Source organism: Balaenoptera musculus, chromosome 14 (assembly GCF_009873245.2).
Source record: "Balaenoptera musculus isolate JJ_BM4_2016_0621 chromosome 14, mBalMus1.pri.v3, whole genome shotgun sequence".
Taxonomy (NCBI): domain Eukaryota; kingdom Metazoa; phylum Chordata; class Mammalia; order Artiodactyla; family Balaenopteridae; genus Balaenoptera; species Balaenoptera musculus.
Genome location: NC_045798.1, coordinates 11,978,596 through 12,004,077, shown reverse-complemented (window position 1 = coordinate 12,004,077; position 25,482 = coordinate 11,978,596). Strand labels below are relative to the sequence as shown.

The window sequence follows — 25,482 nt, the reverse complement described above, 5'->3', positions numbered from 1 at the left end:
CCCCCTGGGACTCAGACTTAGGTGGAGACCCTGGGTTGCTGCTTCCCAAAACACTGAGTCTCTAAGGGTCCCTTTACCTCTCTGAGCCTCTGTTTCCTCATCTGTAAAATGGAGCTGCTCATACTACGTTATGGCTACTCTAAAGATCAAATAAGGTAATATGTAGCACCTGCCCTGCATATGGTAAGACTCAATCCACATGCTTCCAACCCACTGCCTTTACGCACGGACTGGTCCGGAAATGGCTCTGGCACGAACCCAGAGCTCTCCCCTGTAGCTTCCCAAGCATGGAGGTACCTGGCAGGTTGAGGTTCTTCTGCTGCCTTGTGCACTGCGGAGAAGGGTGTAGGGGAGAAGGCGGCGTGGCACTGGGAGGGAGCGGGGGTGCTGGCGAGGAGGGCGTGGAGGACGTTGTGGACGAGGGATTGCTGCTAGAGTCTGGCTGGTAAGGAACAGGGATGTGGTCCTGCAGGAAGAAAACAGGGCAGGGGGCAGGGGCCGACAGAGAGGCAGAGACACAGCAGTGAGGGCGGGTTGCACAGGAAGAGACCCCACCCTAGCATCCACAGCACCTCTTCCGTTTTCCTCAACCACCAGATCCTTCCAAAGTCCCCCCACCTGCTTCATCATCCCCACCAGGTTGCATCCAGCTGCAATGGAACAGCTTCTGGGGTCAAACTCCTGTCCACTGCTTGGAGCCCGGACTGAAAGGTTGCCACATAATGAAAGCCATGTAGGCGACAGTCACGCTCCCTGGGCCTCTTTGATTTTGGAAAGTCCCACGCAGAGGTGCCCAGAGTGCTCTTCCCATCCTAACGCCTCTCCTCCTGAGTGTTTATTAAAGAATCAACAGCCTGACAGCTCAAGAGAGAGTGTGAGAGCAAGCCTGCAGCATCTTCCCTCGCATCTCAGTTGGAACCAGCAATGCCTCTTCCGGCCCTTGAAACTGCTCTAAAGTCAAGAGGAAGATAGAATCCACGTGTGCATCCTCAGAATGACGTTGGTCAGGGATTTTGAAATGAGATCATCCTGGATTTGGGCGTGGGGGGCATTAAATCCAATGTCAAGTGTCCTTATAAGAAACAGAAAAGGAAAGACACGCAGAGGAAAAGGCGATTTGAAGACAGGGGTAGACAGGGGACTGATGCTTCTAGAAGCCACGAAATGCCAAGGATTGCCGGAGCCACTGAAGGTAAGGCGAGAGGCATGGAATGGATTTCCCTCAGAGTCTCCAGAAAGAACCAACCCTGCTGACACCTCGATCTCAGACTTCTGCACTCCAGACTGTGAGAGAATGAATGTCTTTTGTCTTAGCTACCCAGTTTGTGGTAATTTGTCTTAGCTACCCAGCATCCCCAGGAAACTGATACAAGCAGAATCCAGAGTGAGGCAAACGCAGATTCAAAATCCCATGGCACCTCTTCCCCTCGCATCCTGAACAAAATGATTAACCTCGCCATTCCTCAGTTTTGCCCACTGTAAAATGGGAATAACACTAGCAAACCTCAGCATCCCAGAAGAGGGGTTCCTGCCTCTCAAAGCCAGCAGAGCTAAGAGTTCTCAGGGGAACCTTAATCTGTTCACTCACAGGACATGGATCATTTGGTCCCTGCACTACTCAGAGGTCCACCGTTCAGCTTGGCTCCAGGTGCCCAAGGATGGTTTTGTGTGATCTGGTTATTTGTCAACAGGTGTGTTTACCTGCCAAACTCCAGAGCTGGTGTAGCAAACACCAACCAGCATATGAGGGTGGGGGGTGTGGGGTGGGGAACGGACATTCCCCATCTGGATGCCCAGTGGCATCCCGTGCTCAACCGGTGCTGTGCACGTCCCCCTCCCAGAGTCCATCCCACTCCCACATGGTCACACTGCCTCCACATCAGGGACTTCCCCTCTGTGAGCGTCAGTCTCTGCCTGTCCTTCATGTGGGCGAAGAACACCCACGGTGTGTGGATCTGTTGCGAAGTTTAAATAAGGTTATGTCTGTACCTACACCCTGAGCACTGCGCTGAGGCACTTTGTTACCAACAAACGGTAGCGATTATATTGATGACGGCGCTTACTTTTGCAATTAAGCTTTTTATTTGAGATCACTGCAGATTTGCATGTAGTTGCAGGAAATAATAGCGGGATCCCATGCATTCTTACTCAGTTTTTTCCAATGATAACATCTTGCCAAACTACGGTACAATATCATGACCCAGACACTGAACTGATACAGTCAAGATACAGAACATTTCCACCCTCAGAAGGGGCCCTCATGTTGCCCTTTTCTAACCACACCCACTTCCCTCTCTCTCCTCACCACCCCTCCCTCCCATCTTTTATCCCTGGCACCACTACCCTATTCTCCATTGGTATAATTCTGTCATTTCAAGAATGTTCTATAAATCGAATCATATAGTATGTAACCTTGTTGGATTGGCTTTTTTCACTCAGAATAGTTCTCTGGAGAGTCATCCAAGTTATTGCATGCATCGATGGATTGTTCCTTTTTATTGCTGAGTGGTATTTCATGGTATGGATGTACCACAGTTTATTTGATCAACCATCCATTGAAGGACAGCTAGGTTGTTACCCTCTGTGGCTCCTGTGGATCAAACTCCTACAGACATTCCTTGGACAAAGTACTCCTATTCCAGGCAAGGTCATGCTCAAGTTCATTCCAGCCACCTTCCACGCAAGACCACCTTGGAGGTAATTCTGATCTGATTTTAGTAGAAAGGCATCAGGAAGCCAGCCTTCTCATTCTATCCTAATTTATCTAATGGTAATTAAATTTCAATGGCAATGGACATGTTAGTATAAGGAATAATATGGCAGTGACATGTGGGCTAAGATTTACGTGGTTGGGCTGTGAAGGCCCCATACAGCCCAATGGGGCACAGGAGGTTTTTAAAGGAAGTTAGGGACTGATCGTGTCAGTAGAGGGACAAGGGGAGATGAAAGTCAGGCATCTATCCATCCTATCAAGACTCTTCTTTGAACTTCTACTCACAGATTGGCAAATTTCAAGAAGTTTCCATAGATGCTCTGCCAAAAAGTCATTATATCAGTTAAAAAAAGTATAAAGGTTTGTACTAAAAACAGCATCCCATTAGGAGGAACTGGCATATAGACTGTGATCCAATGACACAGCACGTTTAAATGAAAACGTTGGTCCGTGATGTACACATTCAGGCTTGACCTGGGCTTACATCACTTCCTCTTCTCTCATCCCTACAATGACTGCCTCAGTCGCATCAAATGGTAGGTCCACAGTTCCCAACACAAGCCAGGCTATTTCACACCTCCGAGGCTTGGGACATATTGTTATTTCTGCTTGGACTATCTGCACCCCCTTGTCCCAGTCTGCCTGGAAGATGCCTATTCTTTCTCCAAAGCCCAGCTCAGACTGCCCCTCTTCTGAGAAGTTCCCCTGACCTCTCACTCCACCAGGTCAGCACATTGCTTGCTCCTGGTTCCAGCCCTCCTGGTACTAGCCCTGCCTGGTACTAGCTCACTCCTGGTACTAGCCCTGCCTGGTACTAGCTCGCTCCTGGTACTAGCCCTGCCTGGTACTAGCTCACTCCTGGTACTGGCCCTGCCTGGTACTGGCTCGCTCCTGGTACTGGCCCTGCCTGGTACTAGCCCTGCCTGGTACCAGCTCGCTCCTGGTACTGGCCCTGCCTGGTACTGGCTCCCTCCTGGTACTGGCCCTGCCTGGTACTGGCTCCCTCCTGGTACTGGCCCTGCCTGGTACTAGCTCACTCCTGGTACTGGCTCGCTCCTGGTACTGGCTCGCTCCTGGTACTGGCTCGCTCCTGGTACTAGCCCTGCCTGGTACTAGCTCACTCCTGGTACTAGCTCACTCCTGGTACTGGCTCCCTCCTGGTACTAGCCCTGCCTGGTACTAGCTCACTCCTGGTACTGGCTCGCTCCTGGTACTAGCCCTGCCTGGTACTAGCTCACTCCTGGTACTAGCTCACTCCTGGTACTGGCCCTGCCTGGTACTAGCTCACTCCTGGTACTGGCTCGCTCCTGGTACTAGCTCACTCCTGGTACTGGCCCTGCCTGGTACTAGCTCACTCCTGGTACTAGCCCTGCCTGGTACTGGCCCTGCCTGGTACTGGCCTCAGCTTCCATTGATGCTTCAACACCGTCACTTCTCAGCTTACTTATCTGTCTCGTCCTCGAGGCTAGAAGCTCCCTATTCTCAGCACTTAGCAACATGCCAGGCACAGTGTGGTCCCTCGAAAAATGTGTGATAGAGGAAGGAAAAAAGGAAGAAATGAAGAGAGGGAGGGATAAGGAGAAGGAGAGAGGGAAGGAGGAAAAGGTTTATCTCCTCGTACGAGACAGTGTCTTATTCATCTTGGAATCTGCAGAACTTAGCACAGAAACAAAAACATAGGAGGTGGCTAATAAATGTTATATGAATCAATGAATGGAAAGGAAGGAGGGATGGAAGGAGAGATGAAGGGAGGGAGGGAAGGAGGAGCCTCTCTTATGAAAGAAATAGTTATGGCAGGAATTCAGTCTTTCTCATCTCTGAGGCTCAGGGCTGATGTGAATCAACAGAATCAGCAAAAGAGAAAGCTGCATATGGTGCCCACGTTCCCCAGCAGAACTGCTAAACAGGATGGGAAATTCCTTCCTCAGGCCAGACCCAGATCTGTGTCCCAACGGCGGCAGCAGCAGCTGGAGGTTGTCTTCCAGCAGAGGGAAACTCAAATGCTACCAGATCATGAAGGGAAGGGCTAGTGGCATAATTCCTCTTTCTGAGTGCAGTTAAGATGTGGAAACATCCTTCAGAGACCATCCAGGCCCACCCCTTTGTGCTATAGATGGGGACGCTGAGACTCAGAGATGGGATGTGACTTGCTGGAGTCATACAGAGAGTTAGTGGCCCAGGTCCCCATCTCCAGCCCAGAAGCAGAAACAGAAGGTTGAACCAAGTAATAAGAAACTCCCATCTGACTCTGGGAATCAAACAGCAGCATGTTCACCTCCCAGGTTCCCCCTTCACCCAGCTGCGCACTGATTTGAACATGCCAATGATAGTAACTCTCTCTCCTGTGGACTTTTCCGAAGGAAACTGTCCCCACCCTCCAACCCAACAGACTCTCCTAAACAGCCATACTTGTCTTGTGACTGCCGTAGCCCACTCCCAACTCAAGACCATAGGTCAGGGCATCATGACAGCTGGTCAGTGACCTATGATGTGGAATAAAAAGAGCGGGGCCAAGAGGAAGAACAGTGGAAAGCAGAGCAAAGGTGGTGAGGAGATGAAGTTCCAGGGAACAGAAGAGCCACGACAGGCCAGAAAACAAACTGGCTGAGCTTACAAGGAGTAGGAACTCTGTGGCCACAGAAGCAACGATGGAGAGAAAAGATGAGATTAGAGGATGAGGTGACCGGTCAACAGTAACAGACCAGAGGGGACCCACAAATAGTAGCCGAGCCACCGTCATGATGGAGGACCAGGACAGGGACCCAGGGTCTTGCTGAGGGTCCAAGCAGCTGGTCTGAGCACAAGTCTGTCCTCCACGTCCAGTTCATGAGACCTATAGCTCCTCAACTGTGATTCCCCTTTCTCGTATTGCCCCGTGTCCCTCCTTCCAACAGACAACTCCTTGTGCTGAGCTAGCCGAGCTGAGCCTGTCCCTTGCAGCCAACTGTAAAGGACAGCCAGCAAGCAGCCACTTCAGAAAGCTTCCCTGCAGCAGGCAGATCTTCGGCTTCGGACACCACTGCAGGTGGGACTTTTGATGGCCTTGATGTGGAAGCACAAACATTGGAGACTGGTCCCCTCAGAAGACGGCAGATGCCGCTAAGGCTTCTCCTCCATCTCCTCCCCCTCCTCCATCTCCTCCCCCTCCTCCATCCTCCCCATCCTCCTCCTGCATCCCCTTTCCCCCTCCTCGTTGTCTGTCTTCTTTATCACCAAGCTCTTCCATGCCCTGAGGATCCAGTGTTGGGACTAACTCCTGACGTATAACACACTGCATCAACTCCTCTCCACAACTCCCATAACATCTACTATTATAATGCCCACTTGACAGAGGGGAAAGCAAAGGCAGAAGGATCTTGCTCTGGTCACAAAGCATATGAAGAAACTTGAGTTTCAAGCCCAGACCTTCTGACTCCAAAATGCACACTCAGATCATTCTGCTGGGTGAACAAGCTGGGCTCTCATGAACCTGGACTGACAGAGCTAGACAAGAGAAGAGACAGAGAGCAATGAAAAGGAAATCTTCAGATCAAATTGGCTCAGAAATCTATTGCACTAACCACATCATCGCCTGACAAAAAGAATCTGCGTGAAGCCCGTGAGAAGAGAAAGAGGGGAAAAAATAACCCAGCTCTCAGATAGCTCCTGTCTACCTTCATGTCAAAGCCACTTTCTAAATAGAGGTTAATTTATTTCTCTTATCAAATTCTCCTGCTGGCAGACAAGCAGAACAATGTCACAGTCACCGATCTGTCTGACCCATGTTTCCGTCCCATCTGACACCAAGAGGCTCGTTGCGTCTGTAAAGCCGGAGAGAAAGGTCTCGAGACGGCTCTGAGCCACTCACCCCTCAGGAGGTCACAAAGACAGGATGGTTCTAGGTGTGCCCGGTTACTTCCCAGGAGCCTCACCATTCAAGCCCCTTAAGCACCCCAACCCCAGCGGTGGGGAGACCTACATCTTTTACAAATAACAAAGGAAAAGCAGACCCAGCCGGACATTATGATTGGAAGCCCAAGATTTAAGCTGATAAAAATAGCTAGAATTTCCTGTACGCTTACCATGTGCCAGGAACCTCTCTTAAGTGCTTTATGTTGATTGTTTCATTTCATCCCCACAATAACTCTCTGGGGTTGGTGCTCTTTTTGCTTACCAGGGGACATTTTCGAACACGGTCACAAATTCCTCGGATTCTTCCCATTGACAAGTGAGATCACGCCTCCTCCCCTTAAATCTGAGTAGGCTTGTGACTGCGTCCATCGGTAGAGTACAGCAGAACTGACACTGCCAGCCCTTGGCTAGTGACAAGCCAAGACAATGCATGGGCTTTTATATTGCTAGGTTATAAAAAGCCTTTGCAGCTTCCACCTTGTTTGCTAAGACAGTTGCTGTTCGAGCCCTGAGGTGCCATGTAAGAAGCCTGATTACCCTGAAGCAGCCACATTGTGAGGAAGCCCAAGCCACAAGGCAAGACCACATGTAGTTGCTCCCGCTGAGTCTCTGTTGAGCTCAGCCTTTGACTCATCCCAGCACCAGAAACGTGAGCGAAGGAGCCTCTAGATCAGGGGCTGGCAAACTTTTTCTTGAAATCGTTAAACCACCCTGTGGTTTAGGCTCTGTGAGCCAAGTGGTCTTTGTTGTAACTACTCAATTCTGCCCTTGAAGCATGAAAGCAGCCATAGAAAATATGGGTGTGGCTTGTTCCAATATAATTTAATTCACAAAAACAGGCAGTGGGCTAGATTTGGCCTGTAAACCATAGTTTGCCAATCCCTGTTCTGGATGATTCCAGCCCCCAGCTGCGTGAGCTTTTCGCAGCTGGACATCATGAAGCAGAGACAAACCATCCCCACTGTACCCCTTTCCCAATCCCCGACCCGCAGACTCCATGAGCATAATTAAAGAGCTCTTGGTGTCCATCACGAAGTTTGAGGTCGTTTGTTCATGCAGCAGTGGATAACTGGAACACGCCATTTTACACACAGGAAAGCTGAGGCTCAGAGAGGTTCAGTTACTTGCCCAGAGTCTCAGAGTGAGTAAGTGGAGGCCCCAAGACTGGCCGCCAGGTCTGCCTGACTTCAGAGGCCAAGCTGCATCATCAAGTCCTAAGACAATGCCACAAGGAGACAGATGGTGAATGACTGAGATCCAGTAGTAAAAACGGTGGGTGACAGCATGAGAGAGAAAGAACATATGGGCTTTGTTGCGGAGGCCTGGAAAGGCAGGTCGGAGATGGAGGAAGGGACCAAATTGTGCATGGCCTTGCAGGCTGCAGTGAGGAGTTTGATTTGTTTCCTCCACGCAACAGAAAGCCACGGGGTGGTTTTTAAGCAGAGGGTGGTGTGATTCAAATTACATTCATTAAGAATCACTCTGTCACGGGGAGGGGGAAGGGGAGGCTGGGACGAAGTGAGAGAGTGGCATGGACATATATACACTACCAAATGTAAAATAGATAGCTAGTGGGAAGCAGCCGCATAGCACAGGGAGATCAGCTTGCTGCTTTGTGACCACCTGGGGAGGGGATAGGGAGGATGGGAGGGAGACGCAAGAGGGAGGGGATATGGGGATATATGTATATGTACAGCTGATTCACTTTGTTATAAAGCAGAAACTAACACACCATTGTAAAGCAATTATGCTCCAATAAAGATGTTAAAAAAAATGTAAGAAAAAAAAAGAATCATTCTGGCTGCTGTGTGGAGAGTGGATCGGGGACGGGGAAAGGCCCTCTCCAGCCTTATGCAGAGAACGGAGAGTATGCCTTGCTGGCGAGAGGTCACACGGCCATCATGACACTCATCTGGGTCCTGAACACAGGCTCGTGACTTCCCACACGCTTGGATTGACCCGCATTTTATCCACCTTCCATACAATGCATGGAGGCACCGTAGGGCTTGAGAAATCACCTGTTGGCATATGTTACCTTTGCTTCTTCCGTGAGGTTGGAAGTGTCCCTGGGATCGCTTTGGTGCCATCCAACCAACAGACCAAACAAAGGACATGGAAATCACACTGGAAATTTCCAGGCCACGTTGGAAAGAAAGAGGCACAGAGAAGCCCGCTGCTGACCACCATCTGAGGACCAGCCAGAAGCCAACCAGGCTAGCTAGGGCTCAGAGCCTGTGGTCCCCACACAGATCCATCTACCCAGTCTGCAGCAGGAGCTCAGAAACAGACTCTTGTCCCTTGGTGGTTGGATTCAACAGATGTGTGAGAAAGCACACAACCATCTGCAAAGCTCATCCTGGCAGAGGATGCAACATCTCACAGAGGAAAGAGGGCGGAGTCTGCACCACTAAGGACCCCCTCTCAGGCTCTCCTCCCATCCCTACTGTGCCCCCGTCAACACGCTCATTCATTCTCATTGCCAGGTGCCCTCTCTCTAAATTAGGTAGATTTCTGGCACACTCACTCTGCACCGATGGCTGGATGCCCCCCAGACTTTTCTAGACACAAACCACACAGAATGAGGACAGCCTAGGTGGGCTGGGAAGTAAGGGCAATGCTCCCAGATCAATCTGCCGAGTCTTGTTCAGGAACCTTCCTCCCTCCCGCCCCTTGTCTGGCAGCGGCAGCCCCAGCACGCCCCTTCCCAACAGAACTCCAGTCTCACCTTGTTGATTTTGTTGGTTTTAGGGAGCGTCTGGCTGATGTGCAAGTCCGAATACCGGGGTGGCTTTCGTAGAGGGTTGTTGATGTCACACGGAACGGACTCTGTCCGGACTAACCTTGCTGGATCCGTAGGGGTAAAAACAGCCATTTGGGAATTTAAGTACCACTTTTGCTCTGTACTGTCACGTCAGGAGAGCAGAGCTCTGACCCCACTTCAAAGGCCCACCCCCCAAGACTGGAAGGGAATTCCCTAAAAATGATAGTCATTGTGTTGTGTCACGATACTGGGACACTTTTCCCACTATCTGTGTTCTCTGTGGTTTCTAAAATGGTTGTGTTGTCAATATATGGCTTTTGACGATTAAAACTTATTACAATGAAACTGAAGCTATCGGAGCTTTTTTCTCCAATACCATAATTGTTTCACATTGGCGTTCATTTCAGAATTGAACCTCCTTTGAGAGACAAGAGGCTCCTGATTTCTCAGGGGCTGTCATCAGTCGACAAGTTCATTGTGGCCACCTGTCCCTCCCGCATCTAAGCTTGTGTGTTAGGATCATCTTGGGTCACCTGTGGGATTTCTCAGGCCCGAACAGCCTGCAGCATGTCAAAACACATTTGTGCTAAACAAGGTCACCATGGATCCCTGAAGGAAAGTCTCCGCTTCCCAGCTTCCCCTTTGTATCACCCCTAAAGGCACAAAGCTGGGCACACAGGCGATGCTAAATAAATGTGTCCTGATCCAAACCACATCAACCGAGCCCCTCTCCCTGTTACCCCTCTGTTACTTACTATTTACAGGGACCACCGGGAGGGGCAGAGCAAGAAGCTTGCATTCAAATGTGATGCCTGGTAATGTTACTTGTTAGCTGTTTTTTTATTGTGGGGCTGGGGGTGTTCGTGGAAAAGTTAAAGCTTTGGATTGACCCAGGGGTTTAATTTGTCTCTTAAGCCTGGGCTGCCATCACCATGGAAACCAACTATATTTTCAACTTCCTACCAAAGGGGGGTGGGTAGAACAAGAAGCTGGTGGACCTCTGGAAAGTTCCATTTGCTTCGTGTGTACAGGCACCTGCCGCCTTTGAGTAAAGGGGGCATGGTCCTGAAGGTGGGTGGGAGGGAGCCCTTCTTCCGATGTCAGTGTCTGACAGTGGGTCACCTCCCAGCAGGCTGGTCCTGGTCTCCATGTGGGGGTTGGGCTCCAGCAGAGACCACAGTGGAGGGGAGTCCGGTGGGAGGCGATTTCCTCGACAAAGCTGACCCAAGACGAGGGCTCAGGTAGTGGTGAGAATTCAGGTTTAAAACAGCCTCGTGGCGTGTATACAGTTGTTCAAGGAACAGATGGTTCTTAATTAAGGATATGAGGTGGGAAAGGGCAAGAGAAAGGAGCTGAAGACTTCCTTCTCTTGCAATTTTCTCTCCTCGTGGAGGAAAGCGATGCAGAGATCATCGAAAACCGATGGCCCATTGGCTCTGGAAGACATGCCAGCACTTTCTGGCAGCAATCTACCTCCTTCTTTAAGTTTCCCTTGGGTTCATTCAAGACCAGGGTAGAGTCCCCTGAGCCTACACTGACCCGAGGCCGGCAGGGCTGGGAGGGGTGGAGGAGGAGGACGAGGATGAGCGAGCTGTGTTCCCCGAAGTTGGCACTAGGCCTCCATCCAATCTATGGATGGGGGCGGCAGGGAGGGGACCAGCAAGAATTCTAACAATTTTAATAAGTTGTTAACATTTAAACATAAGTATACGGCACATAAAACTACTTGGGCTTTTCTTTGAAACACGAGCAACGGTACAACGCAGGTCCACACTGCTGGAGTGGCCATCCTCTGTAGATGGCGCCTGGCTCTCTCTCCTCTTTGCAGGGCCCCGCCTGGCCAGCGGCTCTCATTTAGGGTACCTGGCAGGCATCTGAGTTTGCAACTTCTCCCCTAGAGCGGTGCTTCTTTAAAGTGTAGATAAGTTGCCAGTAGAAGCTGTTTAAAATGCATGATCTGGAGTGAGGCCAGAAGCTGTGCATTTCTAACAAGCTCCCGGGCGATTCCCGCGTTGCTGCTGGCCCACGCACCACGGCTGGAAGGGCAAGCGTCTGGCCTAGTGGTGTCCAGCAGAACTTTCTGCAATGGTGATGCGTTCTGTGTCTGTACTCTCCAATAGGGCAGCCACAGGTGGCTATGGAGCCCTTGAAGTGCGGCTGGTGTGACAGAGTATTACATTTTTATTTTTATTTCATTGTAATACATCTAAATTTAAATAGATATGGCTGGTAGCTACTGTGTTGAACAGCACAGGCCTACAGAATCCTCCAGTGGGTGAAGTGCAGTGTGGATAATGGAGTCTGGGAATAACTACCCCACAGGCCAAGAACTGGGGGAACTCTTTTGAAAGCTGGACTGCGAGGCCTCCAACTGAATCCCTAGCAGGCAGGGAAAAGCCTTTCCTTCTCACTAAACTGGTCTTGCTCTTGCCTGGTGGAAGGCTGGTAGTGGCTTCCCAGAGGTAGCGGCTGGCTCCCTGCCTAGACAGGTTGGCCCAGACCCTCCCAGGGCCCCAGGAGATGGAACACGGATGGCCCAAACCAACAGGCCCGAGCAAGAGCCCTCCCTATGCCTACTTCTGCAGGGCCAGTTGACCGAGTCTGAAGAGCACATAATAGAAAAACACTCAGCTAGCACTCTTTTCAAGTGGGAAGGGAAAGGAATGGGATTGGGGGAAAGAGAGGAGAGTAAAAATTAGGAGAGAGGACGAGAATGAGAGAAAAAGACTTAGGGAGGGGTAGATGAATCTGGGGGCTAAAGTATCAGAGATACCAGAATGGGAACAAAGAATAGGGAGAACAGGCATGGGAGGTGGATTAAGGAGACAGATGTCAGGAGGAAGGGTGTCAGAGGGAAAGAAACGAGACAGGCAAGGATCAAGGGTCAAGGGGTATCCAGAGGTGAGCTGGATAGGACAGCTATCTCAGAAGGCCTGCAGGAGTCCCCCCCAGCCCAACCCGAGGGCAGTAAGTGTTAAATACTTACCTCCTCGGTGGATGATCAGGAGATGACAGGGTGGGGCTTCTTTGGTGCATTTGTTGTGGCACTTTAACCTGAGAGAGAGAAAGAGCGAGAAGGATGGATAGATGGATGGATGTTTAGATGGATTGGTGGATGGATGGATGGGTGGGTGGATGGGTAGATGGATGGGTGGGTGGATGTATGGTTGGGTAGATGGATGGGTGGATGGGACACACCAATGGTTCAGAAAGCTCTGGGTGCTGTGGATACCAAGACATGAGATGAGATAGGGCAGCTACTGCAAAGGCATACCCTTGGAACCTAGGAACTTAACTCTGGAGAGAGTTTGCTGCCATCCCACACTCACAGGTCAGTCCTGGATCGTCCAAGAGTTGGTAGCAACTGTTTCACCAACAGTGCCCACTTGGACTTCATGCTTTGAAAGACATTGTTATCTATCAGTCTATATTTATCATCATCATCAGCATTCAACCCTAATAATCATCACCTGCTTACTTGAAGACTCATTTGCCAGGCATTGCACTAAACATTCTATAGATGCTATGTCATTAGATCTTTATAACACCATTATGAAATAGGTATTATTATTCTTCCCATTTTACAGATGGAAAAACTGAGATTAACTGACTTGTCCTGGCAGAAACCCTGGGTCAGGGGTGCCAGAGGTGGCATCATTTTTTCTTAAAGGCTCATGCTATAGGAGACAGCCAACCAAGGCTTCCAATTAGGATGAGATCAGTAACAGGTATTAAGTTTTAGAAGTATTAAGTTTAAGAGTTTAGAGTCAAAATGTCTTCCTTTGAGACAAATCCAAGATGTCACCTTGCTCTTCCCCATACCATTGTCAGACTTCAAAAGGGTACTATGACCTTGCTCTATCCTTTTCTTTTGGAACTTTACATCTGTAGGGTGGATACACACTGCAGCGGACACTGTCAATGCTCCACGCATATCCTTTTGGATTCCCTTACTATTTCTGTGTGCACCAGCTTAACTTCCAATGGCCAACATCTTTGCCAGAAGGCTACCCTCAGCCTGCTTAGAGGTTTATTATCAAAGTACTCTACACAGAGAAGTGGGACCTTTAGATTTGTCCTCCACTCTCTTCCCTTCTAGGGATTTGACAGATATCTTTAATGGAATGGTTTGGATGCCCAGACATGGACTTGACATTGACTCAGTTAGTCTAGTTCAGTGGTTCTCAAAGTGGAGTCTCCAGACTAGCAGCAGCAGCACCAGGTGAGAACTTTCCAGAAATGCAACTTCCAGGGCTCCAGCCCAGATGTGATGAATCAAAGACTCTGGAGCTGAGATGCAGTAGCCTGCGTTACCAAGCCCTCCAGGTGAGTCTGACGGTAGGTGCTGAGGCATGAGAACCACTGGTCTAGTTGATGGGTTCGGAATGTCTGTGCACATTTCCCCAATTTTCCTTGTGTTCAGTCTTTTAGGGCCCTGAATTCCTCTATGATATGGAAAACTTAGATCTGGGGCTCCCAGGGGTGCAGGGGGGAAGCCAGGAGGGATATGGGCAGCATGAAACAATCGCATAGTGAGAACATTAGTCCATCTCAATTCTCCTTCACTCTGACTGCATCAGGGGGGTTTCTTGTGCTAAGACGTCTTTACATCTCTCTGTCATGTGCTAACCCCAGTCCCAAATTTGGACAGGCAACAGTATTCACAGGGAATTTAATACATTTATCTTTCCATTTGGATGTCTATTTTCTTCTGGCCACCTTATTTTAATGGCAAGTGATGCTGATTCTCCATTCATGATTATAAGATACATTTTCACCTTTAAATAAATTTGCTTTAAGTGAAAAAGGCTACAAATGGTAAATGAATAAATGTAGGGCTGCTACATGAATAGAACAAAATCAAGACAGGGTGGTGAGTGAATGGCTGAGTTAGGTTGGGAAAAGTTGGCTGAGACAATGTGGAATCTTCAAAAAGAGGTGACAGCTCTTGGCACCCGGAAGCCTAAGAGGGCTGGAAACATTAGGAGGTACCCTTGGTCACAAATGTCATGAAGACCACGTGACTCTGAAAAAAATAAGAGCTAACACTTATGCAGTGTTTACAATGTACCAGGCAATGCTCTCAGTGCTTTACACGATTTATTTAATCCTTGTAACAACCCTAAAAAGTAGGAACTTTTGTTATCCCCATTTTACAGAATGAGAAACTGAGGCTCAGCAAATTTGGATAACTTGCCCAAGGTCGACTAGTCAGTAAGAGGTCCCAAGTCCAGCTCTAGCTCTGTTAGATGCCTCCAAAGCCTCCATTCTTCTTGCTTTACATCTTGGGGGTGGAGGTGAGTAAAGGGGAAGGTTCCTGTGGTCTATAAGCAGCTGAGTCAAAATGTCCCTTTTTTTTGAGCCCGTCACCTTGCTCTTCCCCCTACAGTTGCCTGACTTCACAAGGCAATAAAAATCCCACGTTACTGCAAACTGGCTTTGTCTTTTTCTTTTCTAAGGCCCCCAGACTCAGACCTATAGAGAAGGGAAGACCTGCTGAGTGTGAAATTAGCCTTTAATTCATTCTACATACACTTAAACTGGGTCTACTGGACCCCAGGTCCTGGGAACACAATGGTCACCCAGATGAAGTCCCTATGTTTATGGGGAGGGTTAATAAACACATAAACAAGTATCAGATAATCGCCCATGTGGTAAGATGGTGAACAAAATAATACAGGGAAATAGGATGGAGAGTGACAGGAGTGGGAGGGGGAAGGGCTCCAGTGGCACAAAGGTTGGGGGGCAAAATCAAGCCTCGTGGGTTCAGGGGTCAGAAGTTAAAGGTTGATGAGGCTGAAGTGAAGAGAACCAGAGTGAAGGGAAGACTTGAGGAAGGGGAGGTGGGCAGGACCCCGGGGCCCCAGCAAGGAGTCTGTATTTGATTCTACAAACACCGGGAAGTCTCTGGAGGCTTTGGACGACTGTGACTCGGTCAGATGGACGTTTGGGAAGCCCTGGTTGGGGAGACTGCTGACGCCAAGTGATAGCTGAACCAAGAAGTGTCTGCACTCTTTCCTGTTTGAACTTGCTCAATTCCGCCAAGAAGCTTCCAGAAAGAGATTGTTCCTTTCTGCCAGCCCCACCTAGGAGTCTCCTTGAACAATCCCAGCCGGAAGCTGACGAGCAGATGTGAAGCAGCCCGTTCCCTACCGTGGGCAGCACCGCGGAGCGAGGGCAAGCAGCTGAACGTCACCTTTGGACCACATCCGTATCAGGACGAGGCAGCCGAGACCACCAGTGACCTCAGCCGCCTCCTGCCTCCCCCTGGTGTTTGCCTCTCTGTCTCTCACAGTCAGGGAGCAGCCCTCCTCCACCTCTGGCTGAAGGGTGGGAGATGGAGCTCTCATCCCCAGCCAGGGCTTCAGAGGGCAGCGCCAGGACCTGGAGCACAGCCACTGCCCTTGCAGACACCCCAAGAGAGCGCTCTCCGATGCCCGGACACAAACTTTGCACAGAGGTTCACGTGTCTAGAACTAGAACTAGAGCCCACACATCCAGGACCCGCTGATCCAGCCAGCAGGATTAGCTTAGAGCTGAAGTCACCCAGACCCTGGAGGGGAGGCGGTACAGGGACTGAGGCCAGACTTGTGCATGTCCCACTTACAAAGAATCATTTTTCCAGCAGGAAACATGCATGATTCCACCCAAATTAGACTTTTCCTTTTCACTGCCCATGAAAGAAAAGAGCTACTAGCATGCAATGTATCGGTAAACCACCTGCTTCAGAATCAGATTCCCAAGGCATACCCTCTCGTGTTCTGACTCAGGAAGTGCTGGGAATGTGAATTTTCAGCAAGTGCACGCCACAGCTCAAGGACCACAGTAGAAGAGGGATACATTCTACTTCCCGGATAAGAGGTGTCTGGATGCCTAAATCTTCCAGAAGGCAGGGTCCTCCCCGCCCCACACCCCCACCAAAAAATAAATAAATAAATAAAAGGAAGTGGTGTCAGGATAATATACAGAACAAATCTGAGTTCAAAGCCTGACACCACTTCCTGGCTGTGACAAGCTGGGCACGTCGCTGACCCGCTCTGAGCCTCAGTTTCCTCATCTGTAAAGTGGGGACAACCTAAATGTCCATCGACAGATGAATGGATAAAGAAGATGTGGCACATATATACAATGGATTATCACTCAGACATAAAAAAGTAACGAAATTGAGTTATTTGTAGTGAGGTGGATGCACCTAGAGTCTGTCATACAGAGTGAAGTAAGTCACAAAGAGAAAAACAAATACCGTATGCTAACACATATATATGGAATCTAGAAAAATGGTACTGATGAACCTAGTGCTAGGGCAGGAATAATGATGCAGACGTTGAGAATGGACTTGAGGTCACGGGGGGGAAGGGGAGGCTGGGACGTAGTGAGAGAGTGGCATTAACATACATACACTACCAAATGTAAAATGGATGGCTGGTGGGAAGCAGCCGCATAGCACAGGGAGGTCAACTCAGTGCTTTGTGATGACCTAGAAGGGTGGGATAGGGAGGGTGGGAGGGAGACACAAGAGGGAGGGGATATGGGGATATATGTGTGCATATAGCTGATTCACTTTGTTGGACGGCAGAAACTAACACAACATTGTGAAGCGATTATATTCTAATACAGAGGTGTAAAAAAAAAAGTGGGGACGATCATAGCATCTGTCTCATAGGGTGGCAGAGGAGATTAATGATATGACAGAAGTAAGGTGCCCAGGACAAGCACTTGAAGTTGCAGGTACTCTCATTTTTATTGTGGGAGTTGTCGCTTTTACTGCTAGTTTATGCAGTGTTCCACAAGCCCCTAAGACCCTCTGCTGGAGGACTTTCTCTGGCTGGGAATGTGGGCTGGCTGGACTGCCTGGAGCCCTGAAAGAACTCCGGGTGGGAGCTGGTTGATGGACCGCCCAGTATCCTCTCCCTTGGGGTGTGTCGACGTGGGGCTGGATCCCAGGTGCCCAGAGCCGTCACCCGCTCTTCCAGGACCCAGGACAGGCTGCCTTTCTTCCCCTCCCTGCCTCGCTCGCCTACTCCCCTGCTGGTGTGGCCTGGGATCACTTCTCAAAGAAACCACGTGCCCTCAAATCCTCGTCTCAAGGTCTGGAGAAACAGGGGAGCCCAACTAAGACACCACGATTATTAAGGGAGGTTCAGTAACACCGACGTGGTCTGTCCCAAAGTTCTCACACCAAAACCAAGTCCTCTGCGCCGTCCCTCGTGTGTCCCCTGAGCCCACAGTCCTGAAGGAGTTTGGTCCTCCGTGTGCTCCGTTCCACAAGGAGGAAGAGGGAGGGGTGGGGAGGACGCGGCTGACCACCCTGGACAAACCTCCATAGGAGCTGCATGGATGCCTAAATCTTCCAGAAGGCAGGACCAGAGGAGCACCATGAGTTAGGAGGGTGGCTCTGATCAACTCCAGGCACCAGGGAAAGGTCGTCTGTGGTTCCAGAAGCGGTGAAAAGCCTGGGCTTCGGAATCCAGCCAACCTGAGCTTGAATCTACCCTTTCCAGACTAAGGGGGCATCCATCTGCCTTGTTAAGTTCCGGGTTCCTCATCTGCAAAACTGCCATGAGGATCCAGTGAGAAAATGCCTAAGTGGTGCCCACCTGGGCAGCAAATAAGTCAGTGTCTCTGCAGGCAGGGCTAAGGCACACTTGAGGGCACACGGGGAATGCCATGCGAGCCTCAGCTTGGAAACTTGGAAAGGATTTATTTAAAACTTTCATGGAAAAGAGTTTATTTTTTCAACTTCAAAGGCTAACAGGATAAGCTTCAGTTATCAAGAAAAGTTGCTTATGTGGGATATCTCATTCTCCAAAGGAGCTGCTGGCCAAATGAGACATCCTCTCTGTCTGAAAATTAAATATGTGAATTTATCTTGGGGGCAGGATCTGGGTCTTCCTCATCTTTGCAGCAACCTTCCCTACCCCGCCATCAGTGCCTGGTCTGGTGGCTGGTGTGTGATACATGCTGAACAGATATTGGAGAGGCGGAGGGCGAGAGGAGGAGAGAAAGAAAAAGGAAGGCAAGCCCAGCAGCAGGGAAAGCCCATCGAATGCTCCTCGTGTGGGGCCCTTAACAGTCTCCATCAATTTTTAAAAATGATTTCTATTTCTTATAAATTGTATCCCTTGCAGGGTGTGAAGTGCAAACACGTCCCCTTCAGCATTCCCCTCATTCTGCCCTCCTTCCTCCCCCACGGGGAGGTGGGGGACAGGGGTCTGACCACAGGCAAACTGAACTTCCATGGATCTTGCCCTGGAACCGCAGGGACAAATGGCCCCTTTTATGAGCAGCTCTGCCATTTCCTTAATGGATTCCTCCTGGACCCCCAGCAGCCCCATGGAGCAGACGCAAGCCCGGAGACTGGCGTGGGGCTGGAATCAAGAAGGGCAGCCTTCCTGGAGGAGGGGCCCCCAAGACTCTTGCTGGTGAACACAGTCACATTCATTTCAAACGGTTCATGGGGGATTCTAACCAGTTTATGAAAAGTTTGCTCCAAGCAGCCCAAATCCCTGATCCTTTCTCTCATCTCACACCAGCTCACATTGCAACCCACCTGAGAAGGCACCGCCTTTCCTTCTGGAGTGCAAATGGGACGTTTTAAAAACCTGGCCCCCGATATCCAATTGAGGAAACATTAAGCAAACACCAATTTGGGGCCAGGTGCTCTTACATAACCCTGGACAACTCTGAAGAACAATCCCGTGAGCAACGGATAATGCTACACCCGTGCCCATTTTAAAGTCAAAAAGACTGAGGCCCAGGAAGCAGCCCAATCATACAGATAGTAAATGGCAGAGTCAGGATAACCATTCATTCACGCACGCAAAGAACATCATCACCTTCCTCCTCATGTCAGGTGCTGTGAGAGGCACTGGGGGTGTATAATAAAATAAGACAAGAATTCTTTCTTTAACCATCTTTCTTAGAATCATCTAGAAAGGAGTTTACTACCTAGATGGGTATATAAAGCCATCTCTTGTCCTTTCAAACATGAACATCTTTCTAATCGTCCCATCACCTCAAAATTGCCTCCTAATAGGAACATACATATCGATAATTACCTTAAATGTAAATGGATTAAATGCTCCAACCAAAAGACATAGACTGGCTGAATGGATACAAAAACAAGACCCATATATATACTGTCCACAAGAGACCCACTTCAGACCTAGGGACACATACAGACTGAAAGTGAGGGCATGGAAAAACATATTCCATGCAAATGGAAATCAAAAGAAAGCTGGAGTAGCAATTCTCATATCAGACAAAATAGACTTTAAAACAAAGACTATTACAAGAGACAAAGAAGGACACTACATAATGATGAAGGGATCAATCCAAGAAGAAGATATAACAATTGTAAATATTTATGCAGCCAACATAGTAGCACCTCAATACATAAGGCAAATGCTAACAACCATGAAAAGGGAAATCGACAGTAACACAATAATAGTAGGGGACTTTAACATCCCACTTTCACCAATGGACAGATCATCCAAAATGAAAATAAATAAGGAAACACAAGCTTTAAATGATACATTAAACAAGATGGACTTAATTGATATTTATAGGACATTCCATCCAAAAACAACAGATTACACTTTCTTCTCAAGTGGTCATGGAACGTTCTCCAGGATAGATCATATCTTGGGTCACAATTCAAGCCTTGGTAAATTTAAGAAAATTGAAATCGTATCAAGTGTCTTTTCCGACCACAACGCTCTGAGACTAGATATCAATTACAGGAAAAAAATCTGTAAAAAATACAAACACATGGAGGCTTAACAATACACTACTTAATAACCAAGAGATCACTGAAGAAATCAAAGAGGAAATCAAAAAATACCTAGAAACAAATGACAATGAAAACACGACAATCCAAAACCTATGGGATGCAGCAAAAGGAGTTCTAAGAGGGAAGTTTATAGCAATACAATCCTACCTTAAGAAACAAGAAACATCTCAAATAAACAACCTAACCTTACACCTAAGCAATTAGAGAAAGAAGAACAAAAAAACCCCAAAGTTAGCAGAAGGAAAGAAATCATAAAGATCAGATCAGAAAGAAATGAAGGAAACGATAGCAAAGATCAATAAAACTAAAAGCTGGTTCTTTGAGAAGATAAACAAAATTGATAAACCTTTAGCCGGACTCATTAAGAAAAAAAGGGAGAAGACTCAAATCAACAGAATTAGAAATGAAAAAGGAGAAGTAACAACTGACACTGCAGAAATACAAAGGATCGTGAGAGAGAGATTACTACAAGCAACTATGCCAATAAAATGGACAACCTGGAAGAAATGGACAAATTCTTAGAAAAGCGCAACCTTCCGAGACTGAACCAGGAAGAAACAGAAAATATAAACAGGCCAATCACAAAAACTGAAATTGAAACTGTGATTAAAAATCTTCCAACAAACAAAAGCCCACGACCAGATGGCTTCACAGGCGAATTCTATCAAACATTTAGAGAAGAGCTAACACCTATCCTTCTCAAACTCTTCCAAAATATAGCAGAGGGAGGGACACTCCCAAACTCATTCTACGAGGCCACCATCACCCTGATACCAAAACCAGACAAAGATGTCACGAAGAAAGAAAACTACAGGCCAATATCAGTGATGAACATAGATGCAAAAATCCTCAACAAAATACTAGCAAACAGAATCCAACAGCACATGAAAAGGATCATACACCATGATCAAGTGGGGTTTATCCCAGGAATGCAAGGATACTTCAACATACGCAAATCAATCAATGTGATACACTATATTAACAAATTGAAAAATAAAAATCATACCAAAAAAATTGCCTCCTAGAAATGATCCCATTTGGATTGGAACCAGGTTTCCAGAGTCTTGGGTTGGGAGGAACCACTTTCCCTCCAGAGGCTTCTTTTGAGATCTATTCCACCAACTAGTATTTCCTGAGTACTTGCTATGTGCCAGGCATGGTGCTCGCCCTGGATGTATAAACAGTGAACAAAGCAGACAGAGCCCTACCCTCAAATAGTTTAAAGTCTGGTCGGAGAGACACGCAGGTAAATAGACAAGCACAATGTAGTATGTTATATGGAATGATCGTGAAGGGCGGGGCATGGCACTTGGAACTGAGGGGAGTCAGGGAGGGCTTCCTGGAGAAAGTGATAACTGAGCTGAGCCTGGGGAGCTAGCAGAGTCGTTCAAGGAAGATCTAGGCTGAAGCGCTAGGGTGCAAAGAAGCCTCAGTGGGTGGGCACGTCTCCTGCTGATGGCTCAGAGAAGCTGGAGCTCCAGGCATAAGGAGGGAAGTGGTGAGGCGGGAGGAAGGAGAGGTAAACAAGGATAGTGCAGGGTCTCCTCGGGAGACTGAATTTTATCCTGAGAGCCAGAGGGAACTAAGGAAGGGTTTTAAACAGGGAGGTGAAGGCTGGATAAGCATCTTGGAAAGACCCCCCTCTGGCAGCAGATACAATCACAGGGCAGCAAGTTCCCCTCTCAGGTTATCCTTCCCGCTCCCTGCCTCTGCGTGCCTTTTCCCACATCACTGCATTAAGTGCTCCTTAAGCCTTCTTGCAAAATCACTAAACAAAATCATTACCCTCTTCGCAGTGGGCTTGTCTGAATGAGTACCCCAACCAAGCAGTTTTGACGCCCCTGGGGTATCTCATTTGAGCCCGTGCTTCTAGAAATGTCTCCATATGCTCTCAGTGAAGGATCTCAAAAAACACCCCTTCCCTCACTGCCGACAGCTCAGTGGGGTTGAGCTCTTTGGCCTACAACCGGGTTAGAAAGAAAAAGGCAACAGCAGAAATGAGCAAGGGAGATGGGGAGTATTAACATAGAAATAAGACTGAACGCTCCAGCAACATAATGAAAAATAATCAGGAAAACCCCGGCACTGGTCTCTCCACAAGAGGATACTGTAAGGAAGCCGTAGATTTATTACTTGTTGGTGATGCCTTCCCCGACCCCCTCAGCTTCCCCGAGAGAGGAGAGCATGACCACAGGGTCCGCTGGGTTCCCAGCACCTGGGGGTGTTCATCACAGAGATCCATTTGTCATCTTTCAATTCAAGAAGGGATGATGGGAGAGGGTAGCAGGTGGGGGAGGAAAAGACTGACAGCTCTGGTCCAGGGTCAGGTTGAGATCAGATGCTCATCTTCTGTTCTGCTTGTCTGGCTCAAGGAGAAGCAGAGTGGGGGCTGGCAACTGTGTGGCCGGTCCTTTGCCCAGGTAAAGTGGTTAAGGCTCTGGGACCTTGAATCAGAGGGATCAGTGGGTTTGAGGAGTGGATCCACCCGCAGTGAGACTTTGGGCCAACAGTTTACTCCTGAAGGCCTCTGTTTTCTCATCTGTAAAATGGGGATAATAATAGACCCTACCTTCCCTGGTTGTTGTAAGAATTAAATGAGCTTGTGCATGTAAAGTACGTAGCAAAATGTCTGGCACTCAGTCAGGCCTCAATACCTGGGGTCAGCATCATCATCATCCTCATATCCAATCCCCACCTCAGCCTCAAGAGAATTATAATCCTCCCTCACATACCACTGTAACTGGACCCAACTATAATAGGTAAAAACGCATATAAGGGACCATTCATTCCCATGACGATTATTGCCCAAACTGAAGTGTTTCTATTAATGGAAAAATAAGTTCAGGCTTCAAGCTGGTGATCTCTGAGATGCATGCTCATAATTATATCCTGCCAATATCCTGCCCGTTGTACAAACTCCCGAAGCCTCCGGGAACTTCGTGGCAGCTGCAACACCTGCTCATCATTTCCCCCGTTTTTCAAGAGCTGGGAAAATTAGGGCACCCAGTGGCTCAAACCAACCATGGCTTACTTCACGCTTTTATCTCCTTGTCACCTGTGGCTGAAGTCATTTTGCAAACACAGGAAAGTTTCAGATAAAACATTGTATTTTGATGTAAGGACAGGGGCTGGAAGGACACGCAGGGCAAGAAGGGAACCAAAGAGTATGTGAAATCCAAGTGAAAAGATCCAGTAACAGAGCAAAACCAGATAAAGAAGTGCATGGAAATTAGCAAAGTGACTGCGTACGTGAGAAGAATTAAGTGCAAGCGTGTCTAGCCAGGCTACTGCGGGCAGGAGGAGAGGGGACCTGTGGAAAGTGTATTAAAACACCACTGGAATAAATTGGAAATTGCGTGCTAGTTTCCAAACATCACTCTTTACCTTACTAGGGAAATGATGATGGGTCTCACACCTACAGACGTGGGCAGGGACCTTAACTGGAGCATGTGAAATGTTTCTACTAGCATAGACCTGCCTCGACCAACCTGGGTCACCTGGGACACGGGACTTCCAGTGCCCAACCCAGTCCCAAGCAAACCAAGCTGTTCGATCACTCTATTGAATAGTTTAGTAATGACACTCTAATGGTGGCACTCAAAAACTGAATAATGGATACACAGTCCCATTGGTTGGGAGTGAAGGATTTATGATATAAAACAGTGGTTCTCCTCCAAGGGCAATTTTGCCTGCCACCCCAGGGGACATTTGGCAATGTCTGGAGACATTTTTGATCGTCACAACTGAGGATGGAGTTGGGGGGGGTGGAAACAATGGTGCTAAACATCCTCAATGCACAGGACAGCCCTCACCACAAAGAATTACCTAGCTCAGAATGTCAATAGTGCCAAGGTTGAGAAACCCTGATATAAACCCTGTAACATGTCTCCCAAGAAGTTGGCTGGTTCTGAAAATCCCCAAAGAAAAATGGAGAACAAGAACTACGGAAAAGTAGGAAATGGGCTAACTTTCTACAACGTTGACCTTGCTTAAGCCCATGGAGGTGATTTGGTGAGTCTGTTTCTTTCCATACTTTGTGTTAATAGAGAATCCACTTCTGCAATGAAATAAGTGCTGAACAACTTAAAGGTTCTGATTTGAAGGAATCCCCAAATCATTAAGGTGACTCACATGTCTTATCACATCAAATGCACATACTAGCCTCATTTTACATCAGAGAGGTTTAGAAACTCTCCCAGAGTCACACAGCTAGGAAGCGGCAGAGCCAGGACCTGCTCTCTCTAGCTCCAGCGTCTGGATTTTGCTGTTGCTTTACTGTCCTAAGTTGAGTTCCCTAGAAGCAGATCCTGAGACGGGTAATCTGGCAGGTGGTTTATGGAAGGAGTTCTCCAGGATGTTCCTCAGCAGGATAGGAACTGGGGGAGAAGCTAAGCAAGGATGTGGCTGCCGGCGACTACAGTCTCAGCCTGATCCCGCAGGGGCCTCTGGAGTGTGAACTGTACCATAGGGTCTGTCTGCCTTGAGGCGAGGAAGCTGGCCTTTTGCACACTTGCACCAGTTAGGCCCTGGCTCTGAGCCACCCGGGGGAGGAGCTGCAGTCACCCAAGGGCGAGCCTCCAGAGAAGGTCTCAGGTATGAGCCGTCGGCAGCAGCGCCCCTAAATGAGGTCACTGGCACTGTGAGTATGACATCAAGGCACACGTGGGCGAGCTAGGGCTGCGCTCAGCAGCCACTAATTTTATCACCTTATCTTCAAAACACAGGAGGGAGTACTCTGCGGTCCTAGAGGAAAATGAGTCTGAAACATCTGCAAGGTATTCTGATACCCGAACCCTTCCCGTCTCAGGCCCGGAGAGCAGGTGACTCAGAGAACATCAGACTCCTGGCTTCTGCCCTCCACTCCACCACCCAGAGGAAAGGCCATCCTGACACCACATTCTCCTCCCCCCACCAGGCCTCATCCTGGCTGGCAAGCTGGTCCAGCGTGACGAGAGCTCCAGAGCCCAAGACTGCTTTCCCCGGACTGCGGCCGGATGCGCGGTGAGCGGTGCCCCCCTGCAGCCTGGAGGCACAGCGGTAAGGCCGGTGGCACAGCCGTAAGGCCGGTGGCACAGCGGTAAGGCCGGTGGCACAGGCGTAAGGCCGGTGGCACAGCAGTAAGGCCGGTGGCACAGCGGTAAGGACGGTGGCACAGCGGTAAGGCCGGTGCCGCGGCTGCACAGCAGAGCCAGTCTCCTCTCGAGCCCGGGCCCCTCCTGCAAAACATGCTCAAACTCTTCTCAGCCCTGATCCAAGCCTCTGCCCATGCTATTTCCTCAGCCCAGAACACTCATGCTTATGTGCAAACAGGAATTATCTGAGAGT

At 48.8% G+C, this 25,482-nt stretch overlaps 1 protein-coding gene across 1 annotated transcript in view; it reads right to left on the bottom strand.

Moving 5' to 3' along the window:
• Positions 1–25,482, bottom strand: part of KSR2 (kinase suppressor of ras 2) — a 410,930-nt gene that overhangs the window by 70,088 nt on the left and 315,360 nt on the right. The window contains exons 8-10 of the mRNA XM_036823399.1: positions 12,354–12,419; positions 9,330–9,456; positions 298–466 (exon numbers count right to left, since the gene is read on the bottom strand). Coding sequence (XP_036679294.1) covers positions 298–466; positions 9,330–9,456; positions 12,354–12,419 — 362 coding nt within the window. The remainder of the gene's footprint in view (positions 1–297; positions 467–9,329; positions 9,457–12,353; positions 12,420–25,482) is intronic.